This window comes from Trachurus japonicus, chromosome 5 (assembly GCF_045865225.1).
Source record: "Trachurus japonicus isolate A0001 chromosome 5, Traja_1.0".
In the NCBI taxonomy this organism is placed as follows: Eukaryota; Metazoa; Chordata; class Actinopteri; order Carangiformes; family Carangidae; genus Trachurus; species Trachurus japonicus.
In genome coordinates, this window is record NC_140911.1 from 10948628 (window position 1) to 10967790 (window position 19163).

At 41.6% G+C, this 19163-nt stretch overlaps 1 protein-coding gene across 1 annotated transcript in view; it reads right to left on the reverse strand.

Moving 5' to 3' along the window:
* Nucleotides 1-7979, reverse strand: part of suclg2 (succinate-CoA ligase GDP-forming subunit beta) — a 96242-nt gene extending 88263 nt beyond the window's left edge. The window contains exon 1 of the mRNA XM_085776148.1: nucleotides 7880-7979. Within this exon, the coding sequence (XP_085632274.1) occupies nucleotides 7880-7963 (84 nt within the window). The 5' untranslated portion in view covers nucleotides 7964-7979. The remainder of the gene's footprint in view (nucleotides 1-7879) is intronic.
* Nucleotides 7980-19163: the final 11184 nt, after the last annotated feature.

The following is a 19163-nucleotide window of genomic DNA, read 5'->3' on the forward strand; positions in this document are numbered from 1 at the left end:
CTAACCTGCATGTCTCTGTCTGGACTGCACTCAGTGAACACCTATAGGGAGAACATAAATGCTGCACAGTCAAACCTTGAACCATACTGCTGTGAAGCAACAGTGCTAACCACCGCGGTGTCATTTTTATGTATTCATTTTTTTTTTAAACGATTCAGGAATCTATGATAAAGATGTGGAACTCCTTGACAGGCTGTAATCGGTGGCCTGACAATCAGTCTCAGATATCTGATTCTGTGCCACATGATAGTTCACATCATACACACAAGAGCACAGACATGGATATACACACACACACACACACACACACACACACACACACAACACACCTGCACAATGGAGGTTCTGGGGCGGAAACCAAAGCTATGAAGCATTTTCGGACCAAGACAAGCCGAAAAGGGAGAAAGAGGCTAAAAGCGGCACACAGCTAACTTATCACCTGCATGGCAGCTGCCACATTAAAGTTCTGGGTGTCCGCACTACAGTCATTGCTTCTGTGTGCCTTGGATAAGAGCCATCAATATTAATAATCATCCATCGCTGGTGAACAGTGAAGAGCAGTAACCGGTAAGAAGTCACATTGCTGTCCATTAATCAGTCAAGAAAATTGCAACGGGTGCATCTAAAGCCTCTGGACCACGAAGGAAACTTGAAACACTATCATGTGTTAATGGACAGTACATTTTAAATTTGAACAGTTTAGAGTTTGAATACTTAACTCTGTCCCTCGTTTTAACATGATGTTAAAATTTTGAATATAAAGTGGCAGCTGTAGACCCAGCTCTCAATTAGATAAGGAGCACAAACAGACATGTTGGAAAGAGTGCTCTTACTGATGATGTGGAAGACGCATGCAAAGTGCTGCTGCATGAGACTAATCAATACCTTATAGGACACCTGAACAAGAGTCTTCATTATTCACCACCTTTTCAGTACTCAATAAAAATTAAATATATTACCCTTTGGTGCTTCATTCCAGCCAATTCTCTATTCTAAATATAGAGACAAGGCTTTTACGTGCACCTGCGTAATAACAGTAAGGAGTGGAAGGCATTCACAAGATTCAATACCACTCACACATCGGCTATCACAAGACGTAATGTGGCTCCATTAAGTGAAAATTTCAATACGCTGATCCAGAATTGATTTTTTAAAAAGCCGACACAAAAACAGTACTGAAGTGAAGGAACAATTTTATGCACGCATATTCATGAGAACATTGTAAATCTGCACTGATGTGGCCTGTATGACTCTCCATTACGGTTTAAGAAGAGAAACTTCTCCTAACAGTGATGTTTCAAAGGGGCTTTTGAGATCATTTTAGGACTCCCGGTGTCCTCCCCATGACCCTCATTCTGGTAACCACTGGATATCCCCTGTCATAGTGGATTTTTTGCCTGAAATGCCAAGGAAAAGGGAGGACAAAGCACCACAGAAAAAATAATGCAGCAGAGAAAAAGGACAAGAAAGATGCAAAGCAGGTCTTTTACTAAACTGTTGTGGATACTTTTAATAGTAAAAGCCAAACAGTCTGTATGCATGGTCCATCTATCTAGTACCTACAAATTTGCAATAGGAAGAAAAATTGTTAATTTATCCAATATTTTGGTATTTGAGCAAACATTGTTAGCATTGCCATTGTGCTGCTAGAATAGCCAAGAGCTCTTAGTCTGGTAGAGTTTTTGTTTTGTTTCTTTTTTTTCCTTTATTCAAAGAAAAATGCTGTTCTGTTGTGTTTCAGTGACTTACTTATTACAATTTCTGCAACAAACTCAAAAAGAAATCTAGATTTTTAATGACAAGGAACATTACTGGGAAACATTTCATCTAATAGTAGAGCTGGGGAATTTTTTCATTTCCCAAAGTCACATTATTACAACAGCAGAAATTGCCATGTATATCTGGGGAATCGGGTCCGAGAAAACACCAAAATCCCTGCATGACTTCTTACAGTACAAAGCTGTGCACTTTGTTCTAACCAGCTAACCACAGAAAGGGGACAACTGGAGTTTCCAGAGGCACTTAATATCTCATATTATAAAGCGGTATCCCCAGATGTCTGGTGAGGTTAAAATCCTCATTACTTGTCATGGCTGGACCCTAAGCCCTTTGAAATGACACTGCCTAATTAGTGACGACAAATGACTGCAGAGCAAATTAACCAGAATGCTCCTCAAGGGGCATTATCAAATGTTTAAGAAATTAACAGATTGCCAGTTCACCAATTCTATGTAATTGATTTGTTCCCATTCAGGTTATGAACTCATCTCTTTTCTCCATCCATTTAGCTAACCATCCGGGAAAAATTTAAAGGGGAACTTTATAGTGTCCACTTCCATGAGCACTGGCTGAATCAGAGAGTGCAGTACTCAGAGCGCCTATCAAAATCATTGCCACGCTGATTGCAGTCGACTGCTTTTCTGCTAATGAGGTGGCAGTTTGCTACTTAGTTGCAACTCATAAATACAGACAGTCTCGTAATTAGACAAGCACTGTGTAGTAAGCTGTGATAGAGGTGACACGTACACTAAAGAAAGTGGAGGAGGCAAAGGAGCAGAGCTGATGTGGATTTTCAGCATAAACAGGCCAGTGTGAATCACAGGCATATTTCCCCTTCAAGTCAGCCATGTAGCAGGAACATGCCTCATGAAGCATTAGTGAACTAATTCAAAAAGTCATACAGCGTGGTCTCCTTTAATTAATTAAATACTTGAGTGCTGATGGCAGAAGTTCCTCTATCTGTCTTCAACTTTGGCACCGCCTCTGTGGATTTGCATGAAAAGTAATGGCAAGGATGGTAGGGCTGTAATACTGGTAAAAGCCTAAGGCCACTTAACAAAAGCATAATGACTTGATCATGTGACTCCATTTTATCTGATATGTATGTAAAGTTATTCCCATTCTTTCGTCCCATAGTCAGTGAACAAAATATTGGACCCATTTTTCACAATCCACAGGTCCTGACACTAAAATGTTAGACAGACGAATGAGGAAAAAATTAACTTTGTTCGAGGCTTGTCTCAGTCTCATCAACATACTGTGGTGAGATCTGGCAACACGGATAACTCTTCTGTCATGTGGTTCTGGTCTGGTTTCACTGCTGTGGTACTGCAGTGACGCCTTCCAACTGGATGAAAAGGCTTATAGGGAAACAATGTATTCGAAGTTAGGCATGTTTTCATTGCTCAATAATATTATTATTGTTATTAATTACTTCAATGTTTTTGAAAAATAAAATATAATTTGATGGATATGGTTTTGTACTGGTTGATCAAAGAAGTGGCAGATAAAAACAAGATGGAAAATCATGTAGCTTACTTTTATATCTTACAACCTCAGCAGTTGACAGGAAGAGTACAGTACCACTCATACCATGGCCGCTGCTTGCAATGCATAATTTTTGTTAAAGAGTACCTTTGCCTGTACTTTGAGCTGCTACGGTCGAGTTCATTTCTGTGCAAATCCCATAATGCTTACTGACGATATCAAAAATCATGCTCGGCTTTCACTTCAATAGGGGAAAATTATATAAAAGTTGCATGTATGACACAAAAGATGTACTACTTGCTCCAATTAGTGCTATAATCCACTCACATACTGTAGCTTTATATGACCTTGTGTTTAAGGTCGTGCCCAGACCATTAAAGTATGGAGAGAGAAATGACATCTGTCTGTTAGAGATCCAGGAATAGAACAGAGGAGCAGAGACAGAGGCGGGAGCAGTAGAGCATGGCTCCAGGATTTAGATCAGTGAGATTTGCATCATTGGCAGGTCTTTAGGCAGGGCAGGTCTAATCTCCTGCAGACAGGCTTAAGAATAGAAAACCTGACTGTTGTGTCTCTACAGATAGGGATTTCATTAATTAGCATAGTTAATAAGAGAGGGTGTACAGAGTCATATTCAAAGGTGTCGAGTCTTAGGGGGAGATAACACAGGAATAAGAAGGCAGCAATACAAGGATGAACAACTGTGTCAAAGTTCAGCTCCATATATATGCAAGTCCACATGTATGAACTTGGCCATGGGCATCTGTTTGAACCACAACTCTTGCATTACTATAGCAACTATGCAGACTACTCATGCTTGAACAGTGATCCATTAATATGACAGTAGCGTGCCTGGTTCATGTCACAAAATAAAGCTTCACCGAAATACGTTTTTGTCTCTTTAACAATTATCATAGCTCCTGTGCCAAGAATAATAAAACTAGCTTGTCACATTTTTAAATTCAGAGTCAAAGTGTCTGGGGTTGTGTCAGTACCGTAGGCCTACAGTACAACGGCTGGTTGTGATAGACATCTTATTACTTTTTCTGGTACACCTTCTTTTCTAGCATCTTAATTTGCAGTGAGTGCCGCCACGTTGCTCTACAACACAGTTACAGTCCCATCAGTGTCTTTATGGCAAAGAAAACAAATACGCAGACTGATCCAGTCCAAGTTTCCTTATATTCATGAAGGCAAGTCAGGTCCACATGAATTGTTGGGGGAAAAAAAAAAAAAAGTTCACAGAGCGTGGCTCCTGGTAGACTCAATTATGAAATCCAAATGACGCTTACGGTACGTTTGAAGATCTAATTTCAAAGATGATTGATAAACTAGCTGAAGATAATCTTTATCATACTGCAATTTTAATGAATTACAGCTGTCAGCATTCACTGACACTGTTTTCTCAACTAATTTTCAGCATCACTCCCACTTTTCCCTCATTATCTGCACAGGAACAACAGCAGAAGCTAAGCCGATAGGAGTGCATTCACTCATTGCATTCCCCATTTCCGAAGCTGCCAACAATTCCTAATGACTGCAGCCCTTCTAAATTATTGAAAAAGTCTAAGCACCTCACCAGCTACAGAAATGGCTATTAACCTTGGTGAAGCGATATTCAAATCCAGTTAGAGCTAACTTTGTCCTCCAGTATCCCTTGCGGGGAGGAAATGTAAATGTGTTCTTGCTGAGACAGATGGGGAAGCTGCCCGTCGTTTGAAGTTCCAGCAAAAGAAGTCGTTGCAAGCAGAGGGCTCTCCGCCCCCCTCTGTAAAATATTCAGGACTGAGTCTCATTGAGCCACCTCTCTTCCCAGTGTTTCCCTTCAAACCATGCTGGGCTTTAACACCGCTAGATTATTAGTAAGCAGGAGCACCTTACAAAAAATAAAAACTTAACAAACGTTTACAAATTCACCACTGTGCAGCGACAGTGAAAAACAGCCTGAGGATTATCTCGCTGTACAGACAAGAATTCAGGAGATTTGATTTATGAGAGAGAGGAAGACTGAGAGAGAGAGGGGGCAGAAAAAAAAAAAAAACTTCACTCCCCCTTTAAAAGCATCCTGAAGCGTAACCATCTGAATATTGTGATGTCCCCTGTATTGTTGTTGACAAATAATCACAAATTGAATTCCTCAGCTTAGCTATCATTCTGTCAAAGATGATTTGATTCTGTTGCAGATACAGTACCTGGTTGTCAATCAGTTCAGGCTCCAATACTGTGCTACAGACCAGGGAGAATCCCTGATCATTACTCTTATCACCTGGTCCAAGAGAGCGAGAGCGAGAGGAAAGAATAGGACGGAGGAAGAAATAGCCTATAAAAGTGAGAATAGAAATTTGCCAGCAAACGTAAAAATACAACATAAATAAAATAGATTATTTGGGTTTAAATGTGGTCAGTTAATTTTGGATGAATGATGTTTATTATTATAACATAGGTTTAACAATGGGTGAGCGGAAGACACTGTGGCTGAATTTTACATATCCTGCAACCTCAAAAACCTGCTCTTTGTAATATTTGCTTAAACATATTAATTTTTACTTCTTTTATGTATTAATGGCCACATGCCTAAATAGCTGACAATACCTCTCAGCAACCTAATTAGGTCTCCCTTTGCCTTCACAGGAGCCCTCCCAGTCGAAAAGGGTTTCCTAGGATACTGAGCCACTCTCGACAAGACATCTTCATTTGTTTCAGGAAATATCAGTTCAAAAAAACAATCAGTAAAAAAGGTCACATTTAAAATGTACAGCCACACCTCCAACATCAGACAGCAACGGTAAATTCAGTGAGAATAAGCACTTGAGAGGAAAAAGTGAAAATTTGCGATAAAAATGCAAATTTGCGGGGGTGCTCCAGTGGGTGAGTTATACCACACTATGCAGGGAGATCGCCTGTTCAACTCCCAACCAGGACAATGATTTACTGAGTGTCTGTTACCCCATTCTCTCCCCTGGTTTCCTGTCCTATCTCCACTGTCCTATCTAATAAAAGTGGAAAATGCTGAAAAAAAAACTAAAACTTACCAAAAAAATTGCACATCAACATTATATGTATTTAAAATCAATTGATGAAAGTAAGTATGGCTGATGAAATTGACAGTCTGCTACCCAATTACTATGTTACAATTACAATGCTGATCTACAAGTGCAATCAAGTCCTTTTTCTGGCTGGCTGTATAAAACATAATGCACAACCTAAACACAGAAAACCTGACTCGGGGGAGTGTTGGTGTCTCTTGCACAGTGCACAGTCTATAACTGCTCTATGAAAAGTCTTCTCAGTCCCCCTTTCTGTATTGATTTGGCACAATAAAAATAAAACGGCTTTGACTTGACCCCAGTTTTCAACAACAACATAATCCTCTCAGTTTAAAACCAAGGGCTCAGTCGGTGCCACAGTTTATCAGGGAAACGCAGCAAAAGCAGATATGAAAGAGTAAATATGATGAGATTAGAGAAGCACAACTTTACTGTTTTAACTTAATACAACGCAAGTGCGAGTGTTTGACTGGTCCATCGTAACACAACCAACAAGTTTCTGCAGTCTTTTCAGTCAGGAAATCTGCACAAGCACGAACACTTCCACAGACACGCTTCCAATAAAGACAAGATCATTGCTACTGACTGAGAAAAAAAACATATCAAACTGAGACACAGCTTGCAGAAGAACACGCTGATTTATTTATCTTCTTGTCCTGGCGCTTTGAAATTAAATTACAAAAACACAACTCTGCTTTCTTCTCTGTAAGAGTGCATTTGTTTGTTAGTCAATACAAGGCCGGGGGATTTATTTCTGGTTCCTTTTTTGTGGCTTTGGCAGCATTTTGTTTGTAATCATTAGGTCTAATGCTTTGTTTTCGAAACGGATAATGATGTGACTATAATTATTTGCCATTGTGTGCACAGACAAAGCAAATCAGATGCATTGTGCCAACTGTTGGCCAGAGCTCACAAACAGATACTGGAGGATCAAAGTGCAGGTGTTAACCTTTCCACTGTGGGCTTATCTGAAACAGAGCTGCAGAGTCAGAAACTTCAGGCACAGTGTATCTAACCTGAGCTGGCTTTACAACTACACTGTGAACATGTACTGCCCCTGCAGTTAATGATAAACCACCTCTTCACTCCACTATAGACGTACAGCCTACTATAATAATATAATATTTAAAACTTTAAAGCTTGCTTGACGCATTATGCACTGCAGTCAGAAGGGACATGAAATTCGTACCTATAGCATTTTGCAGCCATCAAACAGGGCTGCATAAATGAACAGTTTAGTGAAGTTTTTCTAAAAGAGAGGGGGGGGGGGGGCCTTGTCAAACGACTATTATTTTAAAGAGCAGCACTTATTCCATGGCACATGATTACAGTTATTACAGGACCTGTAGGTTACAGTGAAGACAGCCGCGTTACAGCAGCAGAGGACTGGACACCCTCCTCAACTTTGATCTGTCAAACCCTCTCTCTCCGCTCTGACATGCTAACATGCTAGCAAGGTAGCGACACTATCGGCTCTCCGAGACGACGGCGACGGACAAACGACAGCGGAACTGGCCCGTGACAGGAGGGAAATGTGTTGCCGGTAACGCGACCGGCGAGAGTACCTTGAGTTTGTCAAGGAGAATGTGTTTAGAGGTGGCTGTCCTCAGTCCTCTCGCTGCAGCCTGGGATGCCATGGATGCCGCCATGTTGACACGGAAAACCAAAGAGAGATGACGTCGCGAGCACGTGCGCGTTAAACACGGGGCCGTTCATAGGTCAACAGTCGGACGTGGGCGGGGCTTCAGAAACAGAGACAGTCCTAAGGTCAGTGAACATGTAGCCTACTGTATGTTCCCATGTAGTTCACGTTGTTCAGAGCATAGACTGTATAAAAGAGGTTCAGAGGAGGAGATTAACATGTAGGCTACCAGTCGGGGGAAATCCATACCAATTCACATCATAATGATACAACTACAAATATGATAGGTCTGCCCTTTGAATGTTTAAGCAAGGCAAGGCAATTTTATTAGCACCTTTTTACTAACAGTTTGTCTGGGCTTTGCATCATGACATCTCTGCCCAGGCTTAGATCACATCGACTGGAAAAACTCTCAAGAAAACCCTTAAAGGGGACATATTATACTCATTTCTGCTTCTTGACATGGTACCTTGATGTCTAAAAGTAATGTTAGTAACATGCTTTGGCCAGAAAAACCAAAAAATTGAGCACAGCTGGGTTCTCTACCCACCAGTTTTACAGCCCTGCTCTAAACGGTCGGTTTAGAATCTTCGCTCTGGTAGCTGAGGTAACCACGGGAGCGAGGGCTTGAATGTTCACATCACCCGGCTTGTGATGTAAGCTGGGTGAAATTAAAACGGCTTGTTTAGAGACACATTTTCTGACTGTGGCAGTTTACAAAATGTTCACGTAGTTGTCAAAACTTATGTTTAAGGGGTGAGGAGGCACTCTGGATACGCAAATACACATACTAAAACAATGAAAAAGTGAGTTTTGCATAATATGTTAAAAATTGGGGAAACCTCAGGGTGAGCAACAGAGGAGGGATCCCTCACCCAGGACAGGCAGATGTGCAATAGCTATATGTTGTATAAAAAAAAATAAAATAGTTTACAACACAGAATGGGAAATGGTTAACAAAGACTGATGAAGGCAGCTTCTGGTGGGCAGGAAAGGTACAGCAGGGAGAGCAGGCCAGCTTAATGGGAGTACTGGATAGCCGACTGAAGCCTATGGAAAAATCTCACCCGCAACATTGAGGTGAGATTTAAATCCATTTGTTTTATATAAGCAGGTTGTCTGTGTACTGTACGTTCAAACACTGAGGCCAAGAAGTTACTTTTCTTAGTTTTTGCTATGCGGAAAGATGCTAAAGAAGTAGGCTACCTAAATATAGGTTAGTAATTATAGGTTGTTGTTGTTGTTGCAGGTGAGAAAATCACACATGCAGGTGAGATTTTTCACGTCACGACAAGATTTGGGGGTTTCAACGACCTGAGGAGGAGGAGTTCACACTCAGAAGTGATAGCTACTGTAGCCTACAGGCTACTTAATCTATAGTCCAAACTTCACCATAGACTTTGTATTCTTTAAATTATTTGAATTCTGTATCTTCTTTAACAATAATTGGACTCCGTCTATCATTGTCTACACCACTTAGCTGTGCGTGTGTGAGTCACCTACTGCCCATGTCTTTGGACTATGGGACAAAGCCAGAATACCTGGAGAGAGGCAAGCACAGGGAGTGTCTTGTCCAACATGTCGAACTCAGGACCTTCCTGCTGAGAGGCAACAGTGCTAATTACAGCAACACTATGCCACCTACAATTAGATGATTAACAATGAATATTTGAAGAATGAATATTATAGGCTAAAATGGTTTAACGCCAGCTTGGATCACAGGGATGCATTTAATTATGGCAAATAGTGTTCTAATTGAAGTGGATTAAAGTAAGTGTAATTTGAATTAGGTTTAAATGTTTAATAATGCTCTACTTGAGATTAAATGGTGCATAGGCTTCATGTAGATTATATTTTTGTTGTGTTGTGATCCAGGGGCCGTAGAATTGTTAAGAAGGTTTTGGGTTTGATCCTGTGGAGTTTGCATGTTCTTCCCATGTGTGACTCTAACTAAGCCCATTTGTGAGCGAGTGACTGGTTAGTTGTCTCTTTATGCCAGCCCTGTGATGGACAGGCAATCCCCCAGCTCACCCCTTACCTTCTTCAGGCAACCCAATGAGGACAATAAGATAAACAAGACAAGGATGCACATATGCGTGTATTCATCTAAATCCCATAGTTGGAACCTTTTGTGGTTTGATACAAGCAGGTTGTCTGTATATGTTTAAACATTCATGAGGCCAAGAAGTTATTTTTCTTAGTTTTTGCTGTGCTGAAAGATGTTAATAGAAAGAGCCTAAATATAGTGATTTTAGTTTGTTGCTGATTAATGTGACTGTACAATCCCATAAGGGATTGGTCAAGAACAGCATGCATCATGCATACATTCATTTTTATTCATTTATCCATATTTATGGCAGCATACTGTACACTTAAAGTGTATGGGAGTAGTTTATAATCAAAAGTTCACTCAGTCCAAAAAACATCAATGTCTGACTTTCAGGCTGCACTGCGAGGGAATTAATAATATCCTGTTGTGCTGTTAAATGTTGATAGTGTGTGTGTGCAGGAGTTTTGATTTTAAATAACCTGAGGGTAGGATCCTATAACTGCACACAGAAAAATGCAGCGATTGAATGCTGTGAGGTAATTACAATAAATCTTTATAAATGTCAATGACTTCAAGTTGAATATTTAAATTGCTCCTTTTTAACATGTAATTTGCATGATCTGATTAGACACCAGAAAGCCTAACATACATGTATATTGTAAAAGTCTGAGCTCCATCCAGTGTGTGACCTTGTGAGCGGGACAAACAATCGCTGTGCTCAGCTGAGCAGCAGTGGTAGGGAGTCGAGTTAGAGAGCGTGGGATGTGTGAGCTGATCTTGTCTGAATAGCTAAATAGCCCACTCACACATTCCTCCAGAGCCCTCATTACATGCCGCATCTTGAAAGGGCAGAGAGGGCAAACCGATCATAAAGAGCAGTGATTATGACACAGGGAGAGAGAGAGGGATGAGATACTCACTTAGAAACCATCAGTGTCAGCAAGCTGGGGAGGACAAGACAGAGGGGAGGAGATGATGATGAACAGCAACAACCAAGAGATCGCTCTCTAAGGCCTGCTGTGGTCAAAGACTTAAATGTAAAAGCTTGAAAAACTTTACAAAAGTGCAAATGTGAAGCACTTTAATATCAACGAGGGTGGAATTTGCCTCATGTTTATTTGATATTTTTGCTCTTAACCCTTCTTTTGGGTGAGAGCTTTGACAGTCAGTGATCCATATTCCACACGGTGAAATATTCTTTGGTTGCTGGTCTTTTTTAACGTAACCACAGTAAGAACACAAATGAAGTGAAAAGTGCTGCACTGGCATAATATTTCCGTATGTCAACAAATCCTTCCGAATGCATAAAACGCCTGGTCTTGTCTCTTTGTGTCAGTGAAGAGTGGCAACGCTCATCTTAAGTTTAAAAATTCACGAGGAGCCACAGCCATGCAGAATGACTAAAAGATGATTCACTTGAACATTTTCAGGCTCTTGTTTCTTTTTTTCCTTTGTCTCACCAGGGACATTTTCTCCTCTCAAGGGAATTGATATTCCGACAGGACTGTCAGAATATCAATGGCCCTTACTAATGCAATTCAACTTTTCTCATTTAGGATGTTGTCCTGTCTCGCAGAACAAAAACAGTTTTTGTCTGCAGTGTGATCACAATCATGTTATCATTCTCCCAGCATACAAAGCAACTAGTGCTGCCTCTTCTATATACAAACTTTAAATGTCCAATTTGTGACACATTTTGGATGATGAATCCAAAGGTCACTTTACAAAGAAGCTAAAGAAGGCTAATATTTCATCCAAACCTTCATAATTACCTCTCTTGATGCACTCTTTTAGAATTGATAAAATGTATAAAACAATCCATAATGCTCTGTAATACACACCACAGGAAACACGGGGTATTTAGTTCTTGTGCTTGCCTCAAGGGTTTAATTAAAACAGGAAACAAATCAAAGAATAAAAGCCAACACACTAAACACTGGACTTAAATCTTAAAGATTAGGGCTCGTACGGTATCAAGCTGTTGCCATAAAAGAGCTGTAATACAATTATGTTTTCCTTCAACACTTTAATGGATTACATAAAATGATTTTTTATGTTTCATTTCCTCTTATTGTAGGGTTTCTTGAGTCAAATGTGCTCTGAAAAAAGCCAAAAAATAAATAATGCTTTTATGCATGACCATGAAAGTGCCACCTTAGGCACATTCCCATGAAAGTCAATGACTCAGGTGAGTAATTCATCATTCAAGATATTAATGAAAATCATTAATACAGCAAAAACAAGCCTTTTGTTTAAAGCTATCATGCAACAGAAAAATGTGAGTATGAAAAAAATAATGCATTTAATTAAAATAATATATTTAATACAATATTTAGACTTTTCTAATACAAATTATGTATTTACTAAAACTAAACATCATAATTTTTTGATACATACACAGCAGCCGTGTGTAAATTCACATTTGATATCATGAGTCCAAATTTGCAAAAAATTTTTGTACTCCTATTGTTCCTGTTAAAGCCATTGCACCCCTCTGCTCAGCAGCGTAGCAACCGAATCACAGGCCCCAGTGTGAGATATAATAACGGACCCTACACGCACGTTACTAGTTATGATGCATGTGTGCGCATTCACGCACACGGTATGAGGTCCATATAGATTTTTCCAACAGCGTGTTGGATTTTACAATCAAATAAATGACTTGGGCTATTGTATTGCAAAAGTAAAGAGGTCAAGAATACTAGTCAAGGCCACGGCTCTGACTGGCATGTGAACAACAGCCTGCAGGTCAATGTGCGTAACAATCAGCATCGCATCAGACAACAGAGCTGTTAAAGGTTGAGTCTGGAGTTTTTTGCCCAAAAATAAACACTAGACTTGTACAAATGAAATCTGTCTTATCACCTATGGGCTTCTAGTCCTGTGTGGTGGTGGCTGTGTCTGGGTCAGTGTGAACACAACAGTGGCTTACTGTACTGTATGGCGTGCACCAAAACGGTTGCAATGACTGTAGCTCGGTGCTGGTCCAGTCTGTTTGTTATGTGAACGCGGCCAGACCTCAATCCACTCCAACTGCCCTGTGTACTATAGAGTGCCAAAAAGGAAGTGGAAAAGAAGTTCGCCATGGTACCTCAATTCTGAAAAAATCTCCAGTGAATGGGCGTCAAAATTTTATTTCGTGATCCAATTGAATTGTGTCATGAGAAAAATATATGACCATAACCTACTTAAAACATTGCGTTTCATACCTAAAAATCAGTTGTTTGTCGTTAAACGGCAACAGAAGAATGTATTTTGTGTGAAGACCGCTCTACAGACTACAGATTGGGTGTCCCACAAAAAATACATCACCAACTGACACGGGAAAGGGCGGCATGTGGTGTGTGACGTCACCTACGCGACCTGTAGTCTTTCTGGTTACGGATGTTTCGGAATTTTATTTTACAATTGTTTTACAACGAACTGCCGATTTCTCGGCATGAAGTGATGTTTCAAATAGGTAGAGGTCATACATTTTTCTCAAGACACAATCGGATTCAATCGGATCATGAAATAAAATTTTGACTCTGTTCACTCCGTTCACACTCTGTAAACAAACATGTGTGAACATGGACTGTACTTGCTGAAAAATGAAACAATGTATCATTGCGCACCCTTGGTCTGCACCAGAATGTATGAAACACCCTGATCAGTTGCACTGGCGACAATATATTTTTTTTCAGGGGCTTAAACTGGCCCCTGGATGTCCCAGGCCCCAGTGCAATGGCATGTGCTGCACTGTCTATACATACACCATTGCCTCTACTCCTCTCCCCCTGGGGAATGTGAAAAAATGTGGAGGCGCAGCAACTAATTTGCGGCTTCCTTCAATAATCCATCGTCAGTTTCCACTCAGTGAGCTGCAAGCCGTCAGAGTAGCGGAGACAGAGAACCGCAGCTCTCCCAACAGGCCGTGTGGTCAGCTCTGACCCCTCCCTCACACTTAAACAGCAGCAGGATGCTTGGCCAACAACCCTCAGGGCTCGCAGCAAGGAGCTGACATGTTAAACCTGCCCGGAGTCTGGACCACACTGTCGATCTCTGTTTATTTGCCACCACCTTTTTCCTTTCACCTCAGTCTCAGGTGTCTTCCTCTTTCTCTTTTTCCACTCACTACTGCTACTTTCACTCTTAACGTGCTCTCTCTTGTTCCTCCCTGTGTCTCTTTGTGTCTACTCTCTCTTCCTCCACCTCTGTGTGTGTCTTCGTCTCTCTGACCTGCCTGTTAACCACGTTTCCCAGATGTACTGTATGTTCAAAAGAGAATTCTGCACAGTCCTCCTGACTGCAGGGCCCTCTTCAAAAGTCAATGAGACAATTACAGCAAGATTCTGTCCATCTCATTAACATGACTGGCTGGACAGCGTAGCATAGCAGATCACCACAAAGAGAAAAAGGAATCTGCGAGCACTCGAAAGGGTTTGCCTCTTCCTTTCTCTGTCTCTCACACTCTCTTTCACACTCACACTGGAGTCTGGACGCTTTAATGACCCTTCCTCTGTCTGAATGCAGATATCTCCATTTCTTTTTATTCACCCTGCACTCACACCAGGTCTGTCAGACTTTAAGAAAAGCAGACATGTCCAAGCACCAACTTACTAGGTCTGACCTCTGTGAATATATGTATATGATGCACTGAGGCCAAGTACACATTGTGCATACAAGAGTAAGGGCACTTTGGTGCATAGTCATACAAGTTGAGAAAGTAGCTATTCAGCTTTGTTACAGTGCTGTGATCCTGCTCAAAGCTTGAGTTTTAGACTCTGTTTTACTATATGTTTACATAAAGATTTACGTGGCATTAGCAAGCCAGAGAACAGTTTTGTTTTTTATCCGACAGAATAGCAAATGAGTGAGAAAGATGGGGAATTAATGCACTTAACTGCTGAGTCAACAAGCAAGGAATCTAGCAGCTTAGTCACAGAGACAGCAAGCAGACTGCCTGACAGGGAAATTAAAATAGACAAGAAAGACACTACAAGACACCCGGGTGACAGAGATTGGACAAAGAGAGAAAGTGGAAGAGATGGGCAGAGGAGGGGATGGTCATTGCCACCCATGTGCTCAGCACATCTTTTGAGATGACAGACGGCAAACATAATTAGTCATCATTTTTTGTGCTAACCCTTGGAGTTCACAATGTCACAGCTATGCATATGTATGAATCTGAGCCCTCTCTTTCATCCCTCCATGTGCTCCCAAAGAGTTTGGACAGATTATGACACAGTAAACATTTTTCACTCCAGAAGACAAGGGGGGCAGACATTTCCCTGAGTGCTGACTGCCATATACCTCAGCATCACCCACAATAACTTTCACTTTTCCACCGTAAAATCCATAACAGCCCAAGAACATAAGATTGCCAAAACCTTGCTTGTGTCTGCTCTGAATGTCAGTGCTGGAGAGTGAATCAATACAGCGACAGGAGCTGCCACATCTTAGCTATCTCTCTCCCCCAGATGTCTGTCAGCCACGCTCAGCTGGAGGCCCTCCATTAATGTGCTGTGGAATAACATAGTCAGTGGGTCTCCATGCTTGGAGACAGGAGCATCAAACAGAGCTTGTGAAGTGTTGGCTCTACCAGTGTGTGATGTTCCTGCAGATATTGCAGCAGTTCCCTGGATGGAAATAACCAGCTTGGATCAAAGCAGGAGAGACATAATATTATGATATCACATGAGAGAAGCTCTTATGGAGGTGATTGATCTGTTAATCATGTATGCGTGAGGAACGTGGATGATGCATGGACGAACGTTGGAGGGATTCTCAGAACATCTATACAGTGGAGATACATATGCAGGAATTGACTTTACTGCTCTGCAGAGGGGAGGGGATGGAGGCATTCTTGTATTCCCACAATGAAGAACTAATGCTGACAAACCTCAACAGCATGGAGAGGTGACATCTGAAATGCTGGCTTCAATAGATGGCCCTGTTTTATTTCAGGCTTCGGTATCACACAGCATGGCTCAGTGCACCAGGGAGCACGGAATTCATAACCCAAACAAAACCAAACACTGCGCCCGATAAACTCACAAACACGCACATGCCCACACACACAAACACTCATAAACACAGTGGCAGGGCCAGCAGAGGCTAGAAAAGTGCTTAGATGTGCATATGAGAGAGAAAGAGGAGCCAGATTCCTTCACAAGCCTCTCATTGCACGCTGTGTCACCTTCGTCACCAAAGGGGGACTGGGTCATGCTTTAAAACTTTTAGCCGCCCCTCTCCTGCCTTTCATTCCCCTTACAGACCTCCAGCATATCAGCACCCTCCTTGCCTGTGACCTCAAAGAAGCAGCAGGCTGCCTCTCATCCCCTTCTCTCTGAAGGTGATATCTTCACATGGACAAGAAGATATGCAGAGACAGACAGACCTGTATAATCCAGCCTCCAATCCCATGAAACATGCCTTAAGTAAACATGATTGTAACACATAAAGCTCCAGGCACAGTATGAGAGATAAGGTGTCTTTTTTGAGTGTTTTCATGACTATCGTCTCTGGACGCACGCTAACCATCCCAGGACAAGCATGAAAAATGCATGCCGGTGGGATGGTGGGAAATGTCAATAGAGAAATCAAAGCAATCAGGCAGGTGCTGAAGGGGATATTGGTGTGATAAATCATGTTGTTCCTGATAGAGGTCACAGAGGTGTAGGGGGGTGGGGGGCATGGCGGGAAGAAGAGTGTGAATGCCAAGGTGCAGTGTGCTCAGCCATACATCTCAGGAGTAGCTTGAAGACACACTTTATTCAAGGGTGCGACTCAGAGTGTGACTCTTGATGCAAAATCATTTGTGACACTGTGACCTTCGAAGGGCCCCGTTCTCTGTGTGTGTTATTTCTTTGATTTAAGCCTTGTGTTACTGCCTCTCTGTCTCGTGGGGAATGATGACAGATACACCCATGGGCTCAAGATTAGCTCAATAGGACATTATTGCCTTCATCAGAAAAGCTGCTACACTCCAAGATCATTGATGGATGATAGTTCTGAAAATGGGTTTCCGGGCGAAATGATATCCAAATGCATTTTTTAGTAGCGAGAATGTTTTCTGTTGTTGCTGTTTCTGCACACTGACACATGATGATTAAACTTCTTGGTTTTCATCACATAATATAGCTGGAAATAGCAGTTGCTTGTTTACCATACTACCATTTCCCATTGCCAACTGAAGTATTACTTAAATAATGCAATGACCGCGAGCAGATGTGAATGTCATCTCAATGGCTAATACCTACAGTTCAAACTCCCAAGGCAGCCAGCCCCTCCACCTTAAAGGCTGATGAATAACTAAGGCACAGTAACAGTCTTCATGTGGATGCATGTGGATGAGGGAAAGAGAAGGAGGGAGTTATCTGAGGCTCCATTAACCTTGTTTGTGTAGAGGCACCTCCACTATCCTAAGCCTACATCGCGTGGGGAACCTCAGGGGACCCTCCACTAATTAACCTTGTGGAGACACCCTCAGTAGAGGGAGGCTGGGGCCAGAATAATAAGGAGGCCTTTGCCAGGCCATTAGCAGGAAGATTATCACATCCAACTTTCAAGTAGCTTTTTGACACAAAACCAATATTTGTCTGCACTGGCCCGGTTTGTGGTGTGACACAGCTGAATTTTAAGTGACACGTGTGTTTCAGCCCCTCACAAACCACAGTCATCACTCAGCATTTTTCTCAACAGCCTGTGTATGAGTAGAGATGGTGTTTTTGTGAACACCTGTTAACAGAATGTGTGTGTGCACATTTTATCAGACTATTCACTCTTACTCTTACATGCTTTTATCACTGACAGTACAGTTTGAGTCGGGGAAGGAGGCATAGCATCTGCATGTACTTGTACCAGTGCCACTGGTGTGACAGTAATATGATGCACATTTGGTGTGTCATGTCACAGGGGGCATAGAGCTCACTTCAGGATGCAGTGGGAACAGCGGTGAAAATCCATGATTGATTTCAGTCCAACATGGCAGTAACATAGACACACACACACAAAAACATTCCCACCTTCACACCTACACACTATTTAGATTCATCCTTCTCCTGACCTGTATGTCTAGAATGTGGGAGTAAACCGGTACGAACACAGAAAGAGCATGTTTCTGGGAAAGAAACTGAAGAATATCTTCCTGTGAGATGACAGCGGGTCCTTTTTTTACTGAATTTTTCACCCAAATGCATCTTTGACCAGCCTAATTTGCACACATTCCAATGTGGTATTATGTAAATTGCATTTTGCGAGTGGAGTCCATTGGGAACAGTACATCCCTCTGATTTAAATCTCTGTTTTGTGGTTGGTGAACAGTGTCTTCTTAAACCCTGAGAGTCAGGGTACACGTAGTCCACATTGCCAATGCAGCTCATGTGGTGTTCATTTCCACTGTGGCATGTGCTGTACATATTCAACCATGTATGAACCATAACTTCGTCCCAAATCAGAGGCACAGTCACAGTTGCACAACTAGGCTGTCCCATTTCGAAGGATCCTTAAATTGCAGTTGACAAAACAGCCTTATTTTCCTAAGCAACAAAGCTTCCAATGGATGGATCCTTTGTTGTTCAACCTTAATTGAGCAACAGGAGTGAAAGTGAGCAGTGCTGACAGAGGGTGTAAGGATAACACTTTTAAATGTGTAAGTGGATAAGCTCTTGTTAAGAGTTACATGTGAAAAGACTGCATGATGATACTGTAGGAGCAACAATTTGTGATGCAAGAGTAAGGGCAGGAACACATGCTAATGCACGAAAATTCTTTGTCTCATTTCGGTTTAGCCTTTGTTATCTGTAATATTTTGGAAGGCCACGCCTTGTTCTCCCAAGGATGCAGTTGCTGAATTGAGGGACAGCTCACGTTGAGATGTCTGGAGTGGAATAGCTGCTAGAACTTTAACTTTGGCAAATTCCCTGTATTTCATAAAGGAAACTGGTGAAGACAACTATAGAGTGAATAAATGCGGTATTTCATGCAGTTAGATGCACTTTGAGTGTTCGGGAGTAAAACTAAGATCAGACTATCACAAGGCAAAGTGTCACCTCATCATGACTGATGTACCCCCTTTCATAGTTGCAAATTCATCAATTGCAAATCAATAAGGTCAAAATAGGTGAATTAATTAAACAGTAACTGCACCGTGACATGTGTAGTAATACTGACCCTC